At 40.6% G+C, this 21,841-nt stretch overlaps 1 protein-coding gene across 1 annotated transcript in view; it reads right to left on the bottom strand.

Moving 5' to 3' along the window:
- LOC117474923 (glutamate receptor 2-like) overlaps positions 1–21,841 on the bottom strand; it is a 110,674-nt gene that overhangs the window by 7,468 nt on the left and 81,365 nt on the right. The window contains 5 exon segments of the mRNA XM_034120958.1: positions 3,503–3,637; positions 9,692–9,806; positions 15,082–15,329; positions 15,698–15,874; positions 15,876–15,897. Of these exon segments, the coding sequence (XP_033976849.1) occupies positions 3,503–3,637; positions 9,692–9,806; positions 15,082–15,329; positions 15,698–15,874; positions 15,876–15,897 (697 nt within the window).

Here is a 21,841-nt window from a genome sequence, read left to right as displayed (position 1 = left end):
GTTCATCACAGCAACACAGCTGTGTTTTATTAACGCTGTTTGATAATGCTGCCGTCCAAACCATCCTATCCTGAAAATGAAATCATGGGACTGCCTAGTGAAAAGCTGACATCACGGCAGATGGAAGTGATCGGTCAGAGAGTCGGTCCATAAAAGAGGATGATTGGCTCAAACGTAAGAAAGTTTGATCAGGGAACTAAACAAAGTCAAAATGGAAAAGCAGATGGGAAAGAGGCTGAGCAGAAGAGAGGAGTGTAAAGAAGGAAGCGGGACAGAGGAGTGAGAGGGAGTGAGGAGAGGTTATGAGTGGACAGAGGAGTGAGAGGGTGTGAGGAGAGGTTATGAGTGGACAGAGGAGTGAGAGGGAGTGAGGAGAGGTTATGAGTGGACAGAGGAGTGAGAGGGAGTGAGGAGAGGTTATGAGTGGACAGAGGAATGAGAGGGAGTGAGGAGAGGTTATGAGTGGACAAAGGAGTGAGAGGGAGTGAGGAGAGGTTATGAGTGGACAGAGGAGTGAGAGGGAGTGAGGAGAGGTTATGAGTGGACAGAGGAATGAGAGGGAGTGAGGAGAGGTTATGAGTGGACAGAGGAGTGAGAGGGAGTGAGGAGAGGTTATGAGTGGACAAAGGAGTGTCACAGCCATACACAGGTTAGATCATATCCAGATACTTTGCATGTTGCTTTTGTTTATCAAGAACAACTGCTGCATTCCTGAACATCTAGTGAATCATACCATCAGCAGTGCCAGTCAACCTCAGTTATTACTTTTGTCTTCTTTTTATGATCATTTTAACATGCAAAAAGTATAACATAATAATACCAACATTAATAAATTGGAAACAAAGCAGTAGCGTAAGCTCTTCGGAACTGAAGCTTGGCATCGAATTAAAAAAACATCCTAAAATGTTTGCATAAAAGTCATTATATTGTAAATGTATATGTTGCAATTAAAAAAAAAATAGGCCCAGACAATTTTTTGCCTTAAATAAAACGGTTATCTTTTCTATGAGGCCTCAATACCACTTTTTAAGATAACTACTGTTTTCATTGTTTAATTATCTCTTCTTTGATTTTGTCATTCAATGCCACAACTGCCATTAAAACTAAACGCTCAACAGCATACCAGATCAAGTTCCACTTTGAACCATTGGCCATATTAAAATGCAATGTGTCCTTGAAGCTGCTAGGCACCACCATAATGATACTGCAGCTGCTGTTTGATGGTATGAATGGATACCAATTGAAAGTTAATTCTAAACAATGTGTATGACTGTGAGGTGAGGAAAGTTTCAGCCATCAATCATCACTCTCCTACCCGTGTTAGATCTTGACACTCTCAATGCCGTAAACGTTGTAGCCCTCTTTATAGGTGGCGTAGTTTGGCTGGTGGCTGGGGGACAGCAGGTTGAAGTTGGGGGCATGTTGAGGAGAAGACAAAGTGTGTGTGTAGTTTCCTGTGTGCTGGGGGGAGGACAATGTGTTGGCTGCCACCTTCATAACAAAAATAAAATGATTGGTATTACTATACTGTGCTTATTGAACAAATCATCTTTAGAAGTGTGACCAATAATAGTTTACTGCAGAGAGAGAGAGGGAGAGATTTGTATTACCCCATCTCTAAAAGGGCTGACAAACTTCACCCTCAAACTTACAGATGAATTATCATGAACAGTATGAGTAATGCCAAAATGCTTTCCTTCCTTACCAAGCACAATGTCTGCAGTAAAACATTTAACCCCCACACATCCTTCTTTTTTTCCCTTTTTTTCCTACACACACTTCTTCAAAACTACACCACAAATAAAAGAGGGAACACATTTTGATGTTATAGTGACAATGTGTTTCACAGTAGGCTTTTTATAAAATGATCAAGTTGCCACTGGTGCTTTTATAAAGTGGTGTAGGGGGTAAGAGTTATGACATTATTAAATGCATTAGGAATTGGCTCCAAATGAACTGAAATGTTGAACTGAGGTCGAGTAAGACAGGGACAGTCGGAGTACAACACTGTTCACATGAACCAATAATCAGTCTGTCGCCCAAGGCTCATCCTTCACAGCATTGCAGAGATATTTAAATAACTGCTCTTCATCAACGATCTAGTTCTGTTCCAACATATAAGTGTTTACCCAGAGCCTGTCCCACCTACAGCTGGAAGAAGAGGACAAAGGGACACTGAGAGTGAATGTGGAAGAGATTATGGTATTTCAGAGGAGAGTAGATCTCAGGGAAATAGGCCGAGATACAACTTTTTCTGGAAAACACCAAGCTACGACAAAGTTATCATAGGGGTTAGAATGAGTGCATCAGGGAGATTTATCTTGGCCATAAACACACTCTGCAACAAAGCAAAGCCAATTCGGAAAAATGAATATCCCCACAAGAATTTGGGTAAATATTTGAAATGAAACACAAATGATGTCTTATGGACACAAAACATGAAGCCCTATTTTAAAACTAGACACTTGGACAAAACTCCTCCTGAAAATATAAATTGGAATTTTGTAAAATCATTTAAAGGAAAACACCTCAAGCAATGAGTGTAGCGCACTGTGAAAATCATAATCCAAAAACACATATTATTGTGAGATTATTGAGATTAAAATATATTGCACAAATACAAATTCCTCTCTTTTCAATTACTGTAAAATATGAAAAAAATATAAAAGCACATTTTTACAAAAAACAGAGTAGGACCACATAATTGCAATAGTGTTTGTACACACTGACACGAGTACATTTCTTATTTACTTTATATAAAATATTCCAAATATATTGTAAGAATTATTACAGGGATAAGTTTATTTTTTTTGTTTCGGGAAGAAATGTAATCAATATGAGATACCAAATCTGGAGCACAAAGTCAATGTCCATAGCAATTATGCATGTAGCTAGTACACATGGTAAAAACATTTATATTAACTATACTTGATAAGTATTAAGGGGTTCCAGAGAATCTTTCATTTCTGGGTAAAATGTGAGTTTTACCCCGAAAGGCAACTCGATATAAGGAACATGAGGGCGTAATGTATTTAAAAGTGTGATGCACCATAGTGCATCACACTTTTAAATACATTACGCCCACATTACGCCCTCATTTATCTTAATATAGCAACCCGTATGGGTGAAAAGGTTTTTGCTGTGCAGCACACACCATTGAGTTACTGTGAGCAACTTAGTTGGGATTTAGGTGCTAAAAGGCGAGAAGACCAAAATAAAGCTAAAAGTAATTCAATAAAAGTAAGTAACTGTTTGCCAACAAGTTTTACCATCTTTAAAGGTTGATGTAGACAATGTACAGCAAAACAAGTTATTGTATGTTTAAATCATATACTGGCAAATACGGAAACAATGAATCACTACTAATTGGGCAATCCTCGACAAACCCTTAACACCATAGGATTTTTCTTAAACTCTAAAAACATATCTCAATACACAGAGCTCATCCCAATATAAACTATAACTCAATCAAACTACAACATGAATTGCAAAAATAGGTTACCTTCATTTTTTTGGCCTCAGCACGGCTCTTGTAGCAGAACTCTACCAGAGCCACCATCATGGCCAGACCCAGACCTCCAACCAGTATATAGAAGACCCCTGCCACGTTACTGAGAGACAGGGCGCTGGTTTTCTCCTACACACACACACAAACACACCCACACAAACACACCCACACACAAGAGCAAATAAAGAGGATAGCCATCAAGAAAAAGTATTTTAACAAGGTGTTTTTAAGGTAACAGCAATCTGTGATGACTGACACACTATTTACTGTTTCAATTCAATTTTCTCCTCATTAGGCAGCATTAAAGTGAATAAAAAGGTCATTTGCACAGTCAACTAGTCATAAATACAGATTTAAATTGGGACTGCACAAATACATTAAAAATGACCTGCACAATATAAAGCATCCTTTATCAGTTTGTCTGTATTGACCTTGTAATGTTTATTTGTATGCATGTCTGGCTTATGTTTAGTGATGTCACTATGTTGACAGAACTCAGTAGTTACTTTGGTGATTACAAATATATCATAACTGATAGAAACCAGGGAAAATGTTGTTCTTGTTCACCCTATCTGACAGCAAGAGGCAGTGTTAAACAATGGATGTTATCCATCCTGTGCACAGGCAAGAAGAGTATTTTATATCAACAAATTCAAATGTGGCCTTAGATGTATGGATGGAGGTCTGCTCCACCTGTACCCAGTACTATGAAGCAGATTTTGGGGTTAGCGAGGTAACTTCAGGGTTAACTCTGAGTTAGAGAGGTAACTTCAGGGTTAACTCTGGGTTAGAGAGGTAACTTCAGGGTTAACTCTGAGTTAGAGAGGTAACTTCAGGGTTAACTCTGGGTTAGAGAGGTAACTTCAGGGTTAATTCTGAGTTAGAGAGGTAACTTCAGGGTTAACTCTGGGTTAGAGAGGTAACTTCAGGGTTAACTCTGGGTTAGAGAGGTAACTTCAGGGTTAACTCTGGGTTAGCGAGGTAACTTCAGGGTTAACTCTGGGTTAGAGAGGTAACTTCAGGGTTAACTCTGGGTTAGAGAGGTAACTTCAGGGTTAACTCTGGGTTAGAGAGGTAACTTCAGGGTTAACTCTGGGTTAGCGAGGTAACTTCAGGGTTAACTCTGAGTTAGAGAGGTAACTTCAGGGTTAACTCTGGGTTAGAGAGGTAACTTCAGGGTTAACTCTGGGTTAGCGAGGTAACTTCAGGGTTAACTCTGAGTTAGAGAGGTAACTTCAGGGTTAACTCTGGGTTAGAGAGGTAACTTCAGGGTTAACTCTGGGTTAGAGAGGTAACTTCAGGGTTAACTCTGGGTTAGAGAGGTAACTTCAGGGTTAACTCTGAGTTGGAGAGGTAACTTCAGGGTTAACTCTGGGTTAGCGAGGTAACTTCAGGGTTAACTCTGAGTTAGAGAGGTAACTTCAGGGTTAACTCTGAGTTAGAGAGGTAACTTCAGGGTTAACTCTGGGTTAGCGAGGTAACTTCAGGGTTAACTCTGGATTTTCGGTCCTACGGCGCTGGTTCACTTGGTTCTCCATTATGCTGAACACCTAACCTGCTCCGGAGCATGTTCCAGATAAGAGATCAACTCAGTGAAAGCACCGCCTGCTGACCAATCAGAGCTCTGTGTGTTTAAAGCTATCAAGTAATATTACAGGATTAAGGAAATACAGTTTAAACTGCTGTATGCAGGAAAGACAGCCGGCAAAAATCACCGACTGTGTGAACATGAAAATGAATAGAATATCACTGCCCATCTTCAGAGCAATCTGACTATTATTACATTTGCAAGCTTACTTAAATATCTGCCACAACATAAGTAACCGGAGCAAAGTAACTCAGAGCATTGCGTACAGTGTGGCATTTATCATTATCACATCATCAATCACATCATATCACATCATCAATCACATCATAATATATATTTCCTTATATGTATCAGCTTCTCGAACCCTATCTGGCCGTGCAACACTTAAATTATCACACTGTATGCAGATGTGTTATTTAGAACAACACTTTAAGTTGACGAAACACTCAAATATAATTCACTCAGCCAGACAGAGAAACCCTGGGTTGATTTACCGGGTTGATAACCAGCGTCGTAGGACCGCTTAGCGAGATCACGTTTGTTAGGGTTAGTTAAGCCAGATAACTCAAACATATCCAGGGTATGTTGAACTGGATTTGATGTACAGGCCACAGGCACCATGGTATCAATACACTATAAGGGTCCTTACATTTGAGCTATTTTCAATACATAATCTGGAAATACCATAAATCTGCTAGCATAAATGTAAAAAAGTCCTTTAGTCCAAACAAATATTTCCTGTATGTATGACCCTATGATTTAAGTTTTGTTTTACTGCCAATCACGGGAATATTGTGTATAGAATGTACCTACCTATGAAGGCAACATTATGTATTTATGTCTTAATGTGTGCATATGTATAAATGTGTCTGTTGATTGTGTATATATAGGATATACATCTTTTTATACATATTTTTATATATATTTGTATTTTTGTATTCGGGATTGTGGGAAACGGTATTTCGATCTCTCTGCTGTACACACAAAGAAAGATTGAGAATACAGTTGACTTTGACTGAGGAAGGGCCCTAGGTTTTCTTTATTTTGCTATCATGATTCCAATTGTACCACCCTCCCAGCTACTGCCAGCTCCACAAATGCTGAGCAAGACCGTCCATCTTTTCTCCTCACACCTTGCCTTTCATGCAGAATTCCAAAACTTGACTGGGCTTGGTGCTGGTTTTAGATCCATCTATGACTTCCCTCCCTTTCTGTCACCCGAGAAGGTCTGCCCTAGAGTTGCCTTAAAGAAGACTTTAAATCAAGTGTTATGATATGACATGCATGGGCCATGTTGGGAGCTCCCTGTCCAATCTGATGTTAACCCTGTCCCAGTCATTGCAGTCAGACACTTCTGTCCAGAGTGTCACACAGCGTCCACACGGCGGCGTGCGTTGAAGCTTGCAGGTGGGCGTGTCTGAAACTCGACCAACAACCAATCACATGAATCTCCCGCCCCGGACACAAGGGAACGCGGTTTGATTGGCTAGAGCTTGTGCTGGCATATGATTTGATTGGCTGACGCTTCCGTCGAAGCTTCAAAAGTTGAACATTGCTCAACTTTTGAAGCAACCAACGCGAAGCGACGCTCCCACAATGCAGTTCGGCGAAGCGTGACGTCATCCCATTCAAAGTGAATGGGCAGAAGCGTTGAAGCTTCAACGCACGCCCCGTGTGGACGGGCCGTCAGTGATACATCTCTGATTAGGGGGCTGACACTCTCTTGGCACTCCTCCAAAGTTCTGAACCTGTTTGGCCCAGCAGCAGAGAAGGCCTTGGAGCATGATATCCAGGCATACCAGCCTAGTCTGCAGTTTCTTGTTGAACAGCATAAGCTCCAATCAGATGTATTGACTGAGGGAGATATCAATAAACTCACTTAATTGTACTGCTAATGTAACTGGGCGCATAAAGATTGTCTTGTATTTTGGGATCCTAGTAGTCAAGGTAAATGTTACGTGGCCAAAAATAAAAATCACAGATCTAAAAAGATCTATACATATAATAAAGATGCGTCATCCCGTAATAAACATGCCATGTCCTGGAGGGTTGACGTGCTGTTCAAGGTTGAGAGTCGTTTATCTCCTTCAAGAGGTCAGGCCCCACTAGGGTGACCAGGTGCCAACAAGCCACAAGTGGGACAGAGAGTATGTTTGTGTGGGACAATATGGGACATGTAAATGCAATGTTAATATTTCGATATAATGTCCATGTCACCCTAAAAGGTAGCTTATAAATAACAATGATTTGATATAGGTTGCACACACAGCAGGTAAATTGAAATTGATTGAATTAATGGATTTATTTCTCTGAACAATATAACAAAAAACAAACTGACAACTGACTTACAGTCAGGAAAAATGACCGGGGCTAGCTTACTCCCAGTCTGCTGACAGTCTGTACGACTGAGAGTGCTGTACAGTGTGGTACACATTTGTCAACTCAGCTGCTGTTACATTGTCCGTTTGGCAATCCTCCTTCGGTTTTAACATAAATGAGTCCATCGACCGACATTTTTCCTTTAGAGCTAGACGTTTCTTATGATTTTCACAAGCAATGTGTCTCTTTAAATCGTACTCTCCTCCGTGTGCGATTGAGAAAGAATGGTACAACACACTCTCTGGGAATCTCCCTCCATCGGTTTCACCCACGAATAAGTACCTTCCCAGGCTTTGTTGTAGCTGCATTTTCTTTTTCCCAGGCTCCATTTTACACCACCAAAGGTTTATCCCGCTATTTTGTTCTATTTTATGCCGGTAAAGGGGCTCCGTGTAACCTAAGCAACGAGGAAGCCAGGGTGCCGGGTGGTGACAGGCGGGCGAGTCTTCCCATGTGGGTTTAACTTTTGATTGATTGATTGACATCTCACACAGGCAATGGTGATAGGCCTATCTTTCTTTCTTTTCAGCCATTGGACAAAAGCCAAGTTTTGACTTTCTGCACAACTATCACTCAAATGCGGGACATAGTCTCAATTTGTGGGACGCGGGACAAAGGATAAAAATGTTCTGCAGTCCCGCACAAAGCGGGACACCTGGTCACCCTAGGCCGCACTGAAAATAAACTGCTTTGGTACAGCCCATGCATAAACCCTCCGGAATGGGGGGAAACAGATAACATAATAATACATAATAAACTAACAAACAAAGAGATTGCCTTAAATCAACAAAGAAGCCCTACCAAAAAAAACACACTACCTTTTCTGTGTATATATTGTGATATTATCTTAGAATTCCCTTTGCATCTCCTACTGTGCAGTCATTACCCTAACAACTCAGTGTCTAAATAGGGTTTGAGACAAACAAACATAGTAAAACATTTGTTTTTTTACAACACCTGAGTGACACAGTGAGCCTTACTGCTAATGCAAGGTGAGTTTAACTTGACAAGTTATATTCTGCTCCTGTTTACACCTGGCAATAACATGTGTCTTTGGTTTTTCAATGTGAACCAGGAAACACTCACACACACTCTGCTGAGACCAGCACCTAAATACACACATATAGGACTTCTGTAATGTACACACAGCTTTCTTTTCCTGATACCTTTAGAACCAAGTTTACTGTGAGTGTTGAATGTGTGAGCAGACAGTGTGTGTGATTCATCCACAGACATATACAACTAACCTTATTGGTGGAGTCCTTGAAGCCACACTCTCCTTTATCGTACCACCACTTGTTTTTCATCTTGTCTAGGGTCCCTTGCTCATTCAGTTTCAATACGGCAAGGTTTACTGGTACTCTTTAATGGGAATAACATAAATAACATCATTATCAATGTTATCTTATGTTATTAGAGGGGCAGCAGTTCTCACACTTTGGTCTAGCAACCAATACAAGGCCCACTAATGTTTGTGCCATTCCACAGATTGGCTTTCCAACATTTTGCCACATTACTTGGACTTTGAATACCACGTTGAAACGTTTCATTACAATTTTGCAGAATAGAAGTTAAAAGCAAATAATTAAGTTATCTTACCATCTATTGTCAAAGGCTTACATTTTTTATTTTGTGGACCTTTAAGTTTGTTATCACTAATATAAACAACACAAATCTGCCAAAATGATGTCCTTTAATTGTAAGGGACACTATGTTTGGCCCCAGAGACAAAGAATGAGAGGCGCTGCATTGAAAAGCCTTTTTGCTTTTTCAGCAAAAGTACTCCTCCAGGCTAGAGCCATAGATAAACAGAGTTTGTTCAGGTCGACAAACTCTTTATCAACAACCCTGCTCCTGACTGTTGCTGCCATCTGGTATGAGGTCACCTGACCCTGAAGTCTGCCCTAACCCTGACCTCAACCAAACAGGGTGCAACACATCTGTGGAAGAAGCAGCATGGACGACAACGTTACCCGTCGGTAGTTTTTATTAGCAACTCAATTCAGGATGTATTTGTAACATGAGTAATCATTTGTTCTTAGATGTATGTGAAATGCTATAGAGCATTGCTACCTTTACAGGTGGTGTTGTAACTATGCTGCTTCTTTACATTTTTCTTTCTGACAACCCAGTGTTACCTCAATGTTTGTGTTTTAGTGTGTGTGAGTTTGTGTGTGTGTGTGTGTGTGTATGTATGTGTGTGTGTGTGTATTAACCTTGCTCTCCCCTCCTCCGCTGCCGCATTCTCCCTTGTCATACCACCACTTGTTTTTCAGTTTGTCCAGCAGCCCCTGCTCGTTCAACTTTAACACCGCCAGGTTCACAGCATTTCTACATGAACACAGTGGCTGTTAGCAGTTCAGTTGTTGTCAATGTCAGTCCTCCTGCTGGAATGCATGCTAACAGCATGAAATACTTTGGCATACACATAATATACACAGCTGGAATGCTTCTCTTTTTCTTAGCAGCAAACTCATTAGTATTTGATAGAATAATCATGTTTAGCTAAGACCAATCTGCTGAATACCAATGGCAATAAGAATGCTCATGAATATGTTGAGGTCAAATATTTTGATATGCCTTTACAGAATCATATAGATGGGTATGGGTATGAACTGTTTTTGATTGTCTATGACACATTTTCTTTAAATCTTGTTTTAATCTCCCCATGCTCTTTGTTATTTATAAAGAACACTAGACAAAACATCCATGAATCAGCTTCCCGGAGTTTGGTGGCATTGGCAATGTTGTTCACTCCGGTTAAAATGTCAGAGGTTGCCAGCTGCAGCTTATATCTTAGAATTTCATTGTTCTTACTATTATGGTAACATTAAGCAAACTAATTGATATTTTGAATCAGGTGATATCACCAAGAAAAAGGATTCAACAGTGCAACTTAGACAAGCTGATCAGCTGATCAGAAGGGCTGTACACAAACTAAAGGCAAACACTAAGGGTATGTAAAACAAGTTGAACCTAAGGTGGCTCTTTAAACTGAGATACAGGTTAAACACAGATGGGATAGGAATAATCATTTCACCACTCTATTGGTAACTAACCTGCGAAATCCATTTTTAGTGATGTCATCATGTTCCTTTGTGAGTATTTTGGTAGAACTGATGGCCAAACACTAATTGATCCACATTTTTTATTAAGTTAAACTTTAAGTTAAAGTTAAATTATGGCTTTGCGTATCAGAAATGGCTAAGATTTGGTATAAGTTTTGTTTGAGGTTAAGCTTTAGGGAAAAGAAAGGCAGAAGTTAGGGTGAAACATGTTCAGTCAAGGTAAGGGGAGAAAGGCCAAAGGAAAGTTGTGATTTAAAAGTGGAAAACTCTTAAATGTTTTGGCCTACCTCATGTCACTTTTAGTTGTCGCATCACTCAGCTGGACCTTAATCGATATAATAATAGTTGGTGTGGTCAAACCATATATTACTAAATCAGAACTTCTGGTAATTGTATCAGGTAGCTTACAAAGAAAATGCATTTAAGTGTTAGATACTTTTCTTTTTGAAGTTATAGCTACAGGCTGTAAGCATTATAAAAGCTGAATGAATTGCAACATTTTAGCTATTTTTATATTTTTTTCGAATGTTTAAAGCTAGATAAGATTGGATAAATATTGGATGCAGATTCCATAAAATACCATCAAAGTACATGAACATAAAAAACGACTTCCCCATCCCGTGGCAATTAAAATATTTGCCGGCATTCCTGACAAAAATAATGCTTCTTCTTGAGCCAGCCTCACTGCTGTTCATACACGTCTCCATGAACACCATCAATTTGAGTCTGCTAGGAGATTCTTCTCTGGGGTAATTCTGACCTTTTCTAAGTATCAGGCCATTAGGTTTAAGGGATTTTTAACATCTGTGTAACACTCACTTAAAATGATGGTAAATGAAAGTAACAGTAACTCCTGGTCTAACCTTCAAAGGGACTGATTCAAGAATATTTTGAATAATGCACATGGTTTAAGAGTAAGGTTATGCATGCAAAGTATGGAATTGTATTTATCCGTTTTCATCCTGATCAGGAATAATGATGAATGATATAATACATAACATATAACCATTTAATGTCAATATTTTTGAGTTCTTCCTCTGTTTTTTCAGATCATATTAGTGACTGTGGCTTGAGAAGTGAGCCAGTGTCACTTAGGGTTAAATTCCTGAGAAATAGTAAGAAGTGTGTCAAATAAAGTGTTTATTTCTAACTTTCTTCTGTTTCTTCACTATGGGAAAAATACTTTGAAGCTCCTCTGACACAACATCTGTCTGTGACATACCAAATCCCAATTAAACACCATGCCCCAAAGTCATTATCACACTTTTGCCACGAGGAATCTTGCATATGTGAGTAACAGACGTCCTGTTAGAGAATATACCTCCTTTCCTTTGGCAGTTCTACATAATAAAAGGAAAATAAGCTAAACTAAATATTTCAACATAGATAAAGACAGCTCAGCTCATAGCTTAAACCATGGCTTATCATTTAAGTGACATGCAGGTTTTAATCATCAACTCCTTTTTTTGTAGTTTGCACTAGGGCTTTTTAATGTTGTCCTGCAGCCAGAGTCAGATTTTGGGTTTAGCCTGTAGGTTTTCCCGACACATATCTTTCAGTGTTTCACAAACCACCTCAGTGGATGAACAGTAGCTTAACACAGCCCTGTGTGGGCTCTTCTCGTGCTTGTCAGAAAAGCTCATATGCTGCAAAACCCGTGCAACCCTGGGGGGGGGGGGGGGTCTATATTATCCCATAGTGAAAAACAGAAAAAAGTTAAAAAAATGACTTTGGGTTACTTTGTGTAATCATTCCACATAACGTGTACACAGCATCATTTTTGAGAATGCATGAAAGACTTTAGGCTTAAAGTAGTTATTCAGTCATTTTTGCAAAGCAGTTTTACTAAGTTACCCTAAAGAAAATCTTACCTGAGACTAAAACGTTATCTTTCAAAATTCAAGTGTTTTTTCTTTGTTTTACTTTTAAGAGCTGACATATATAAATTCTTGAAATGGAGCAATGACAATCCAGCAGGAAGAGCTTTTTTTCATAAAAGTAATGATGTAATGGCAGGATGTATATGTATATGCAGTGAAATTGGTGCTAGTGAATCAAGCAGGCTTGTTAATAGCGCACTTCACGTATTACGAAGTGATTTATGCATGCTGATTTAGGGCATTTAAAACACTATATTTTGTGGTGTACGAATGTAACTAATAACTTGGCACAGGCTCAGTTCACTTCCAATTTAGTTATTTGCAAATTCAGTGTGACCATCTCATTTGTCATTGACTGAGAAATCATTGCTACATTTTTATATTATGATTTTTACATGCCAAAGGGTTTTTTGTTGGATTTTTTCTTTTTTGAACTGAACCCGCTATTTACATAATAACATAAATCACTTTGACTGCAGTAGTGGAGAAAACAACATTAAATAACAACAGAAAGATCATGCTAGGAGCAGAGACATCGGAAACGTAGAAGAGACGTTTGCAGAAAGTAAGTGAATACTTTAGAGTATGTAGTTCTGAATTAAAATCCTGAATAAAGGCCTATAAAAAAAAAAAGATGTCTCTGGTTCTACCATGTTACAGCACAACAACAACATTCATACATTAGATATATGGAAGGATTGGACATAAAGCTCCATTAGGCGATATTCATAAAACTGAGGTTTTCACTGAGAGAAGTTTGTGAAAGGGTTGCTCGTTGCTGCTGCTGAGTCAGCAACCAACTCTCTAGCTCTAACATCTCGAAGTTCAACTGGTTCTTCCAGATGTTCTCACTGATCCAGATCCCCTAACCACTGCATCCAACTTAAATACATCACACTTGACTAACAAGTTTAATTGAACTGACTGGATGCTATCTGCACTGACAATACAACTGGAAAGCTAAATATAACAAATGGTTGATAAGTTAGTGAAACTAGTGATGAGTGATGCACAATAGTCACATCACAAGACATGCAATGTAATCAAACTCCTACCTGTCATCCTACAACTTAGTTTTTGTGAATACAGGTACACTTGCACTGTTCTCAAGTTCCATACGACAAATCCATTAACTACCTGCAGTCTGTCACAGTTCCATTTAAGTTCTTTGCCATGCTTTGTTGGTTTTTTGCTGTCAGCACCGTTCACAGCTATACGACGATGTTTATGATTAAATTGAGATGAACACAATATAGTTTACAAGAACTAGAACACAATATATTTTACAAGAGCACACAGTGTTTACCTGGCATTTTTAATGTTGACCATGGTACTCAGGTGCAAAAACATAATGCATTACTGAAGCACTGAATATAACCTGACACAATGAGGACCTTCAGCTGTGTGCTGCTCTATAACCTCATTTTGGTGCCCTGTCTTGAAAAAAGCAGATGAACAGGCAGTCAATAGGGGCCAAGCAGTGTACTGTTGTCTCAGTGCATTGTTACAATTAGTCCTTTGGGGTGTTCAGGTTTAAGCTAACAGATCAGACATCATCTTGGTTAGTCAATATACTGAAGTATATCAGACTAATCACTATAACTGTCTATTGCACTTCGGTCTTCAGAAATCGCTTAATGCTGCTTTATGGCAAATTCAACCAATACAAGTAACGGCAAACATAACTCAAAAAGAGCCAACTGGCAGAAAGACAAACAGACAAAGCAGAGACAGATAAGCATATAGCCATCTGTAGTGTGCTGAAACGGAAAAAACAGACTCAGTGACTAGCATGCAGCTCTAGACGCAGCTCTAGACACACACACACACACACACACACACACACACACACACACACACACACACACACACACACACACACACACACACACACACACACACACACACACCACACACACACACACACACACACACACACACACACACACACACACCACGTGGTGTATGTCATATACTTATGAACAACAACAAACAATCCCTTGATTCAGGTCTTAAAGAGCCAGCTCATCATAATTGCTGAAAAAACTGACAACAAATGATCCTTACCAGACAGAATATGAAATCAGTTAAATTGATAAAGCAGCAGATGGGGCTGGAGTATTTCTTTGAGACCTGAAATATCAAACTTGAACAGCCCTCCCCCAGTTGTCATGGCAACCACCACCAGCCAATGGTCAGTTGTGGTAACCATGGTACAAATACAAACCACTGAGAAGATGTCATCAGGGTAGGTGGATTATTATAACAACGAGTAAGCCGCCATGCCCCATTCATCACACTCACATACTGCAACACCCAATTGGCACTAAGGCTTGGGACCAGACTACATTGCTCCCCACGGTGCTTTATTTCCTGAGCAGGGCTGTACATGAACACAGCCACAGTTCACACACTAGCTAAAACTCCCTGACTACTATAGCCGATGGTCAGTAGGTGTATTCCGATCATCACTGGGCTTTAGAGCTCTGAATGAAAGAAATTCTGAAACTACTCTAAATTGTAAATTGACAATAAAACATGTCTCTATTCAAGAAATGAGCTGCGACAGGGGCGAAAACAGAACTAGGCAGCAGGTTAGTAGTGTGAATGGTACATGGCAGTGCAGGTTGGCTAGCATTGTTATACTGATCCACCCACCTTAATGGGGATCCTTTTGGCGTGGCGATGCCGTAGCCTTTGGAGTCGAGGTTTCCTCCCACTTTCATAGTGTCGCAAGGTTTTCTCTGCTCTATGTACTCATTCATGGTGGACTCCAGCAGGTAGGCATATTTCCCTTTGGACTTCCTGACACGCAGGACGCCCTCGGAGGTTTTCTTGACGAAGACAGAGGGTTCTGCTGATTTCATATATTGCCACATCTTGTCAAACAAGGCAATTTTAGAGCGCTGAAAAAAGAGAAATTCACAGATTAGAAACAATGAAACGTTGCAAAAACGTATGTACCGTTAAGTACATTGTATTACTAATGTACACAGGGTGTTTTAAAGTATAATGTGGAATTTTCGTGTAAACACATTTGTATCATTGAAGTAAAATGAATGCACCTCATTGAAAAACATTTACAGAATACTGCAAAACCTGCATTATTTAAATACATGTTTCAATCAATTCTGGTTTACCTGCTGCAACTGCCGATCAGTAGAACACTGTAAACGTTAGCCGGAACAACCATCGCAACTCCTACTTGTAGATTTTATGTAGCCATTGTTATCTTTGTTTTGGATTGTGAAGTTGCTATTTGCATGCCCCTTACCCTGAAGAACTCTTTGGTTGATCCAGAGTCGAGGGTTCCATATGTGATATCTGTCTGTTTAGCCAGGTCTTCAGCACTTTCGATTGGAGAAACCATTCTCTCAACCGTCAGGAAAGCTGCCAGGTTGGCAGTGTATGATGAGATGATAATCAGAGTGAAAAACCACCACACCCCCCCCCACTATACGACCGGACAGGGACCTGCATAGACAAACAAACACACACACGCACAGTTTGTACAGTCTCATGACTTGAGCACTGATATGAGAAGTTCAAGGGCTAGCGTGGAAGACGATGATCAGTGTTCATTAGAATGATCGTAAGTCTCTGACCGGTTGTAATATATTTATGCCCTGTATGACAATGTTTTTGACCATTTAATTAGCCTTATAGTGCGTTCACACAGGATTGAATCTTCGCATTGCGTTACTAGCACAAGTTTGACTGCGGCTTTCATTTGTGTTTACTTGCATCACTCAAACAAGGCTTGCTTGCGATAAGGCGGGGCTTATCTCCATGTAGATACCAACAACAATATCAACATATTTTTGCCATGATTTAATTGTAATACACATATCAAAATGATACCGGTTAGTAAAAAACATGAATTGACATTGATCAGAGTTTGAAAGCTAGAAGAATAGAAGAATAGAAGAAGAATTGGGAGGGATGAAACCCTCTTTTTAATGGTCACACATGCAGAGCACACAGCACACAGCACACACAGTGACATTTGTTCTCTGCTTTTAGCCCATCCTAGTACCAGGAGTCTAGTACTAGGAGCAGTGGGCAGCTATTGTACAGCGCCCGGGGAGCAATGGGAGTGACGGGGGAAGGGGGGTGTCCGGTGCCTTGCTCAAGGGCACCATGGCAGGGCAGGAGGTGAACTGGGACCTCTCCAAGTAGTAGTCCACACTCCATATTTTAGGTCTGTTCGGGGACTTGAACCGGTGACCCTACAGCTCCCAGTCCAAGCCCCCACTGACTGAGCCAATGCCGGACAATGAGTGAATAAGTGAACTTTGAGAGATTTCTTGAAGGATTCAAGAGTGTTGGCCTTTCGGATGTGACTGGGAAGGGGGCTGCAGCAAAGGCCCTGTCACTCCAGGTCCAGAGGGAGGGCTGCAGCGAAGACCCTTTCACCCCAGGTCCAGAGGGAGGGGGAGGCTGCAGCGAAGGCCCTGTTACCCCAGGTCCGGAGCTTTGTCCTGATTGGCTGTAGTAGGTTAGCTTCAGCAGACCTGAGGCGACGGGTAGTGGTGTGTGGTTGGATGAGGTCACTGAGGTAGGGGGGGCAAGGTTGTTGATGGTTTGAAGTAATATTTTGAAGTCAATCCGGTGTTTGATGGGGAGGTCCTGGAGGATGGGGCAGCGGAGTTTTGGACATATTGCAGTTTATTGAGGATGTATATGGGTGAACCGTAGAGCAGGGGTTCCCAAAGTGGGGGTCGATTACAAATTATTTACCAATTTCTTTATTATTATTATAAATAATAACGTGTGCATAGACATTTATCAGGGGTGGACTGGCCATCTGTAGAATTTCCCCGCAGCGAGGTATCCCCCCGTTGACAATCCACTAGCGCACCCGCACCCCCCCCCCCCCCCACCGTTGACAAATCACTAGCCCCCCCCCCAATGTTCTTTAACCAGTTAAGCCCCGAGCCTGTTTTTCAGGTCTCAGGCTCCAAAATGACAAATTACTATATCTTCATTTCTAAAAGGGGTAAATTAATCATCTTTTTTCTCAAAGCAATGCTAAACCTGTGAGTTGGATGTAGAAAAGTCAGAATCAATATAGAATTGTTTTATTTTAAAGTTAATTCAGATTGAACATGGTAAAAAAAAGTAAATTATAGTGTCCGTCCTAAAAAAAAACATGACTTATAGTGAAAACCACCCTTGAATGATGGGTTAGTAGACTAAAAGCTTTAGGAATCCAAACTATAACATATAATAAGTACCCTGTATCAAGATTGATGCAAAACAAGTGACATTTTACCTTTTTAGAGAGATTTAGAAAAAATAAAACACTACTGGGGTCATTTGGGTGCATTTTCCATATCTCTGGACTCCCTGTCGATTTTCATGATTGACACCTCTTTTTAACCGTTAGAGCCAATAGAATCGAGGGGAAGTTCCTAACATCCATCTAAACATTACCATTGGTGAATGAGAGTGATGCGCAGCCAGCATGCCCAAAACCGGAAGCTGGGTTACAGCTCTCATACACTCTGGGTGTTTCTCAATCGCGAGTAAAGCTGCTGCAGAGCCACTATTTCAAGCATACTACGTCATCGAGTGCCGCCGAAGTACTGTTCCAATCTCCAGCATACTTGGAAATCTACCGAGCCCGGCGTACTCCGTTTGGAGAAATATCGAGGCTGGACATGAGTAGACTCCACGGTCTTAAAATCCCCACAATGCTTTGCGCACGGACCAATTTCCCCAAATCTGTGGCGGAAGATGTAAGGCCGGGCCTCTCATATGACGCACACCTGCACACTTGCTAGCCTGTTCCACTCGTTGTTTTCCGAATGGCAGGAAGTATTCTTGCCTCGCTTCTGAAGCAAGATGCTCGGCAGACATGTGCTACCAAGCAAGCGTACTCGCGATTGAGAAACACCCACAATATGAAAACTACTCTTATTGACAAAATGTTATGATGGATTATCAGTAATCATTTCAAAGTGACACAAAGACGTTGGATTAACCTTCAGCAGCGTTTTTATGCGTTGTAATGCCATTGAACACAACTTTTGATCAGAAAACAGCAAAGGTAAGACGTATTTGCCGTTTTGGCCCCGTAAAGTGAAGTTATGTGTTGTCTTTGCTTGCCTTCGCCGCCGCGAGTTTTAGTCTCACAGTGATGATACTTATACCATTGGAATCTTTCATCTTTTCATATGCTATCTTGTGCAGATCCGATGAAGTATAAAAGATCGCTACCGTAAGTTATGTGCTAAGTGCGTTAGCACTCTTTCGCTTAGTGCTAATTCAGACGCTCGGCATTAGAGTTGTGTTTTGTTTCGGTAAAAATGGTTCATATCGTCAGTTAGCTGAGTTTGTTATTACGTCGTTTGAAGGTTCATCTGCATTTATATCTCCGTTCAGGCTTACTACCGCTCATTCATGCCAATGCATGAATGAGCGGTAGTAAGCGCCCAACTAACTTTTAAGCTTATCTCCGTTATCTCGATCTGTGGTAGTGATTTAAAACAGTGTTGAATGCACCACATTTCATGTTTAGGGTGTGTTAATATGTGTTAAAAATTCTGGGGTGAACAACTTAATTTAACTAGAGAATGCAATTCCTGAAGAAATTGCTAGTGGGAATGCTTTATGCTGAAAAGCTGATGCTGAATTGCTATGCTGAAATGTAATGTGTAAGAAGAAAGTGAAGAATTTAGATTGAAATTATACATGAACACTGGGGGCTTGAATGTGTGATGAGGGAAGAAAAGAAAGTAGAAAGGCTTGGAAAAGCAGCAGAATATTTGAACTGCAAACTATTGCACTAACTTGATGGCGAATGATCTGTCGCCATGGCAACGGTATTTGATGACACCCTATAATACGCTTAGATATGTTGATGGCTGCATTGTTACCAAACCTGTTTGGAGCATTTTCACTGAAGTTATGAGAAAACCGTGTTTCATGGTGAGCATTGTGTTGCCATGGCAACGGCATTTGAAGAAATCTGAAAACTGTCCCGTAGATGTCTTCACGGCTGGACTGTTAGCACACGTGAAGTTTTAGCACTTTTTGACCATTTTCATAGGAGTTATAGCAATATCATGTTTTGTTGCCATGGCAATAGGTTTTGAGGAAAACTCACTAATGGCACATAGACATGTTGAGGGCTGGACCATTAACTGTCATCTGAAGTCTGGTGGTGTTTTGACCATTTTCAAATCAGTTACGACAACATCGTGTTTTTTGGCGAGGGATGCGTTTCCATGGAAACAGCCTATGGTGAGATCTCAGATTTTGCGTAGAGCTGTTGAGGCATGGACCGGTGATATACAAGCGAAGTTTGGGGACGATCGGACCGTGTCCATTGGAGTTACAGCGACATCGTGTTTTATGGCGAGGGATGCGTTTCCATGGAAACGGCATATGATGACACCCCATAATTGACATAGAGCTGTTGAGGGCCGGACCATTAACCATTATCTGAAGTCTGGTGCTGTTTTAGACTATTTGCATAGGTATCAGGAGAACATCATGTTTTCATTTCATTTCATTTCAAACCTTTATTTATTCAGGTTGTATCCCATTGAGATCATTTGACCTCTTTTTCAAGGGAGACCTGCTCAAGTAGGTTCCACATGAAACATTAAAAACATAAACAGAACAACAAAAGGATATCATACAGTAGCATTACAGGGATTACAAATTACATACTATCCACATGCACAGGTACCAACAGCTTCCGATTCAGTAGCATCCAACCGAGCTTTAAAAACATTTAGTGGCACCAGATTGCTCAGTTTCCATTTTAATTGCAGACTATTCCAGGACAGTGGAGCTGCGCATCTAAATGCTATTTTCCCTAAGACAGTCCTAGCAGTTGGCACATTTAATAAAACCACAGCATGCGATCTCAGGCAGTAGCCACTTACAATTCGCCGTGAGATCAGGGAGCAGATGTAGGATGGAAGTTTCCCTAACATGGCTTTATATATAAAAATGTACCAGTGACTGAGCCTCCGTACAGTTAGCGAAGGCAAACCAGCCCTTGCATACAGGGTACAGTGATGAGTTAATGCTTTACAGTCTGTCACAAATCTCAGTGCACTGTGATACGCAGCATCTAACTTGACCAGGCAATTGGCAGGTGCATTCATATAAATCAGATCACCATAGTCCAGCACAGGTAAAAAGGTCACAGTGACTAGCCTTTTTCTGGCCTCGAGCGAGAAACAGGACTTGTTCCTGTAGAAGAAACCTAGTCTAACCCTTAGTTTTTTAAGCAGGTTATTGACATGACGTTTAAAAGTGAGACAATCATCAAGCCAGATACCAAGGTATTTGTAACAGGCAACCACTTCAAGTTTTATTCCTTGCGTAGTTAAAATATCTAAAACAGGCTCTGGTGTCTTTTTGGCTTTTGAAAAGAGCATTACCTTGGTTTTATCAACATTTAAAAGAAGCTTTAGTTCAGAGAGCTGAGTCTGAATAATGTTAAAAGCAGTTTGCAATTCAACAACAGCCTCCTTAATGGAGGGACATGCACAGTACATAACGGTATTGCCTGCATAAAAATGTAAGGTTGCTCCATCGACATTTTCACCTAAACTATTGATGTAGATGGAGAATAAAAGTGGACCTAAAACAGAACCATGAGGAACACCATTAGTAATGTTTAACCACTCAGAAGACAGCCCATCAAAATGAACACATTGGGACCTTTCAGAGAGGTAGTTCACAAACCACCCCACTGCATGGCTGGATAAGCCAATACTGAGTAGCCTCTGCTTTAAGATGCGATGATCGACGGTATCAAACGCTTTGGAAAGGTCAATAAATAGAGCTGCACAGCTCTGCTTATTATCTAAAATACTCGCCACATCATTCACCACTTTCATTGTGGCAGTGATGGTGCTATGTTGCTTTCTGAAGCCTGACTGATGTTTAGACAGGATGTCATTTGTACATAAAAACACCTTTACCTGTTCACTCACTAGGCGTTCAAGAACCTTAGCCAGAACTGACAATTTAGAGATGGGCCTATAATTATTTAAAACAGTTGCCTCCCCTCCTTTCAGCAAAGGCAGGACATACGCTGACTTCCACAGTTTTGGAATTGTGTTTGTGCTGAGGGAGAGGTTAAAAAGAGTAGTGAGAGGTGGAGCAATAAAATCTGCAGCTATCTTTAAAAAGAAAGGTTCCACGTTGTCCGGGCCGGCCGGTTTCTTAGGATCTAACTTGGTTAAAGCTTCACGAACAACATCAACAGTAAAAGGAGTAAAACTGAAAGGGTTTTCCAGACCACATTGTTCAGAGTCACAGACTGTGGTGTTCACAGAAGCAGAGTTAGTCACAGAATCAAACATAGAACCGCAGGACACAAAATGCTCATTAAAACTATTTAACATAGTAGCCCTGTCCGATATAGAGCCAGATGTTGTGGTAATGCACG

This window comes from Trematomus bernacchii, unplaced genomic scaffold, assembly GCF_902827165.1.
Source record: "Trematomus bernacchii unplaced genomic scaffold, fTreBer1.1, whole genome shotgun sequence".
In the NCBI taxonomy this organism is placed as follows: domain Eukaryota; kingdom Metazoa; phylum Chordata; class Actinopteri; order Perciformes; family Nototheniidae; genus Trematomus; species Trematomus bernacchii.
This window is presented reverse-complemented; position numbering and strand designations above follow the sequence as displayed.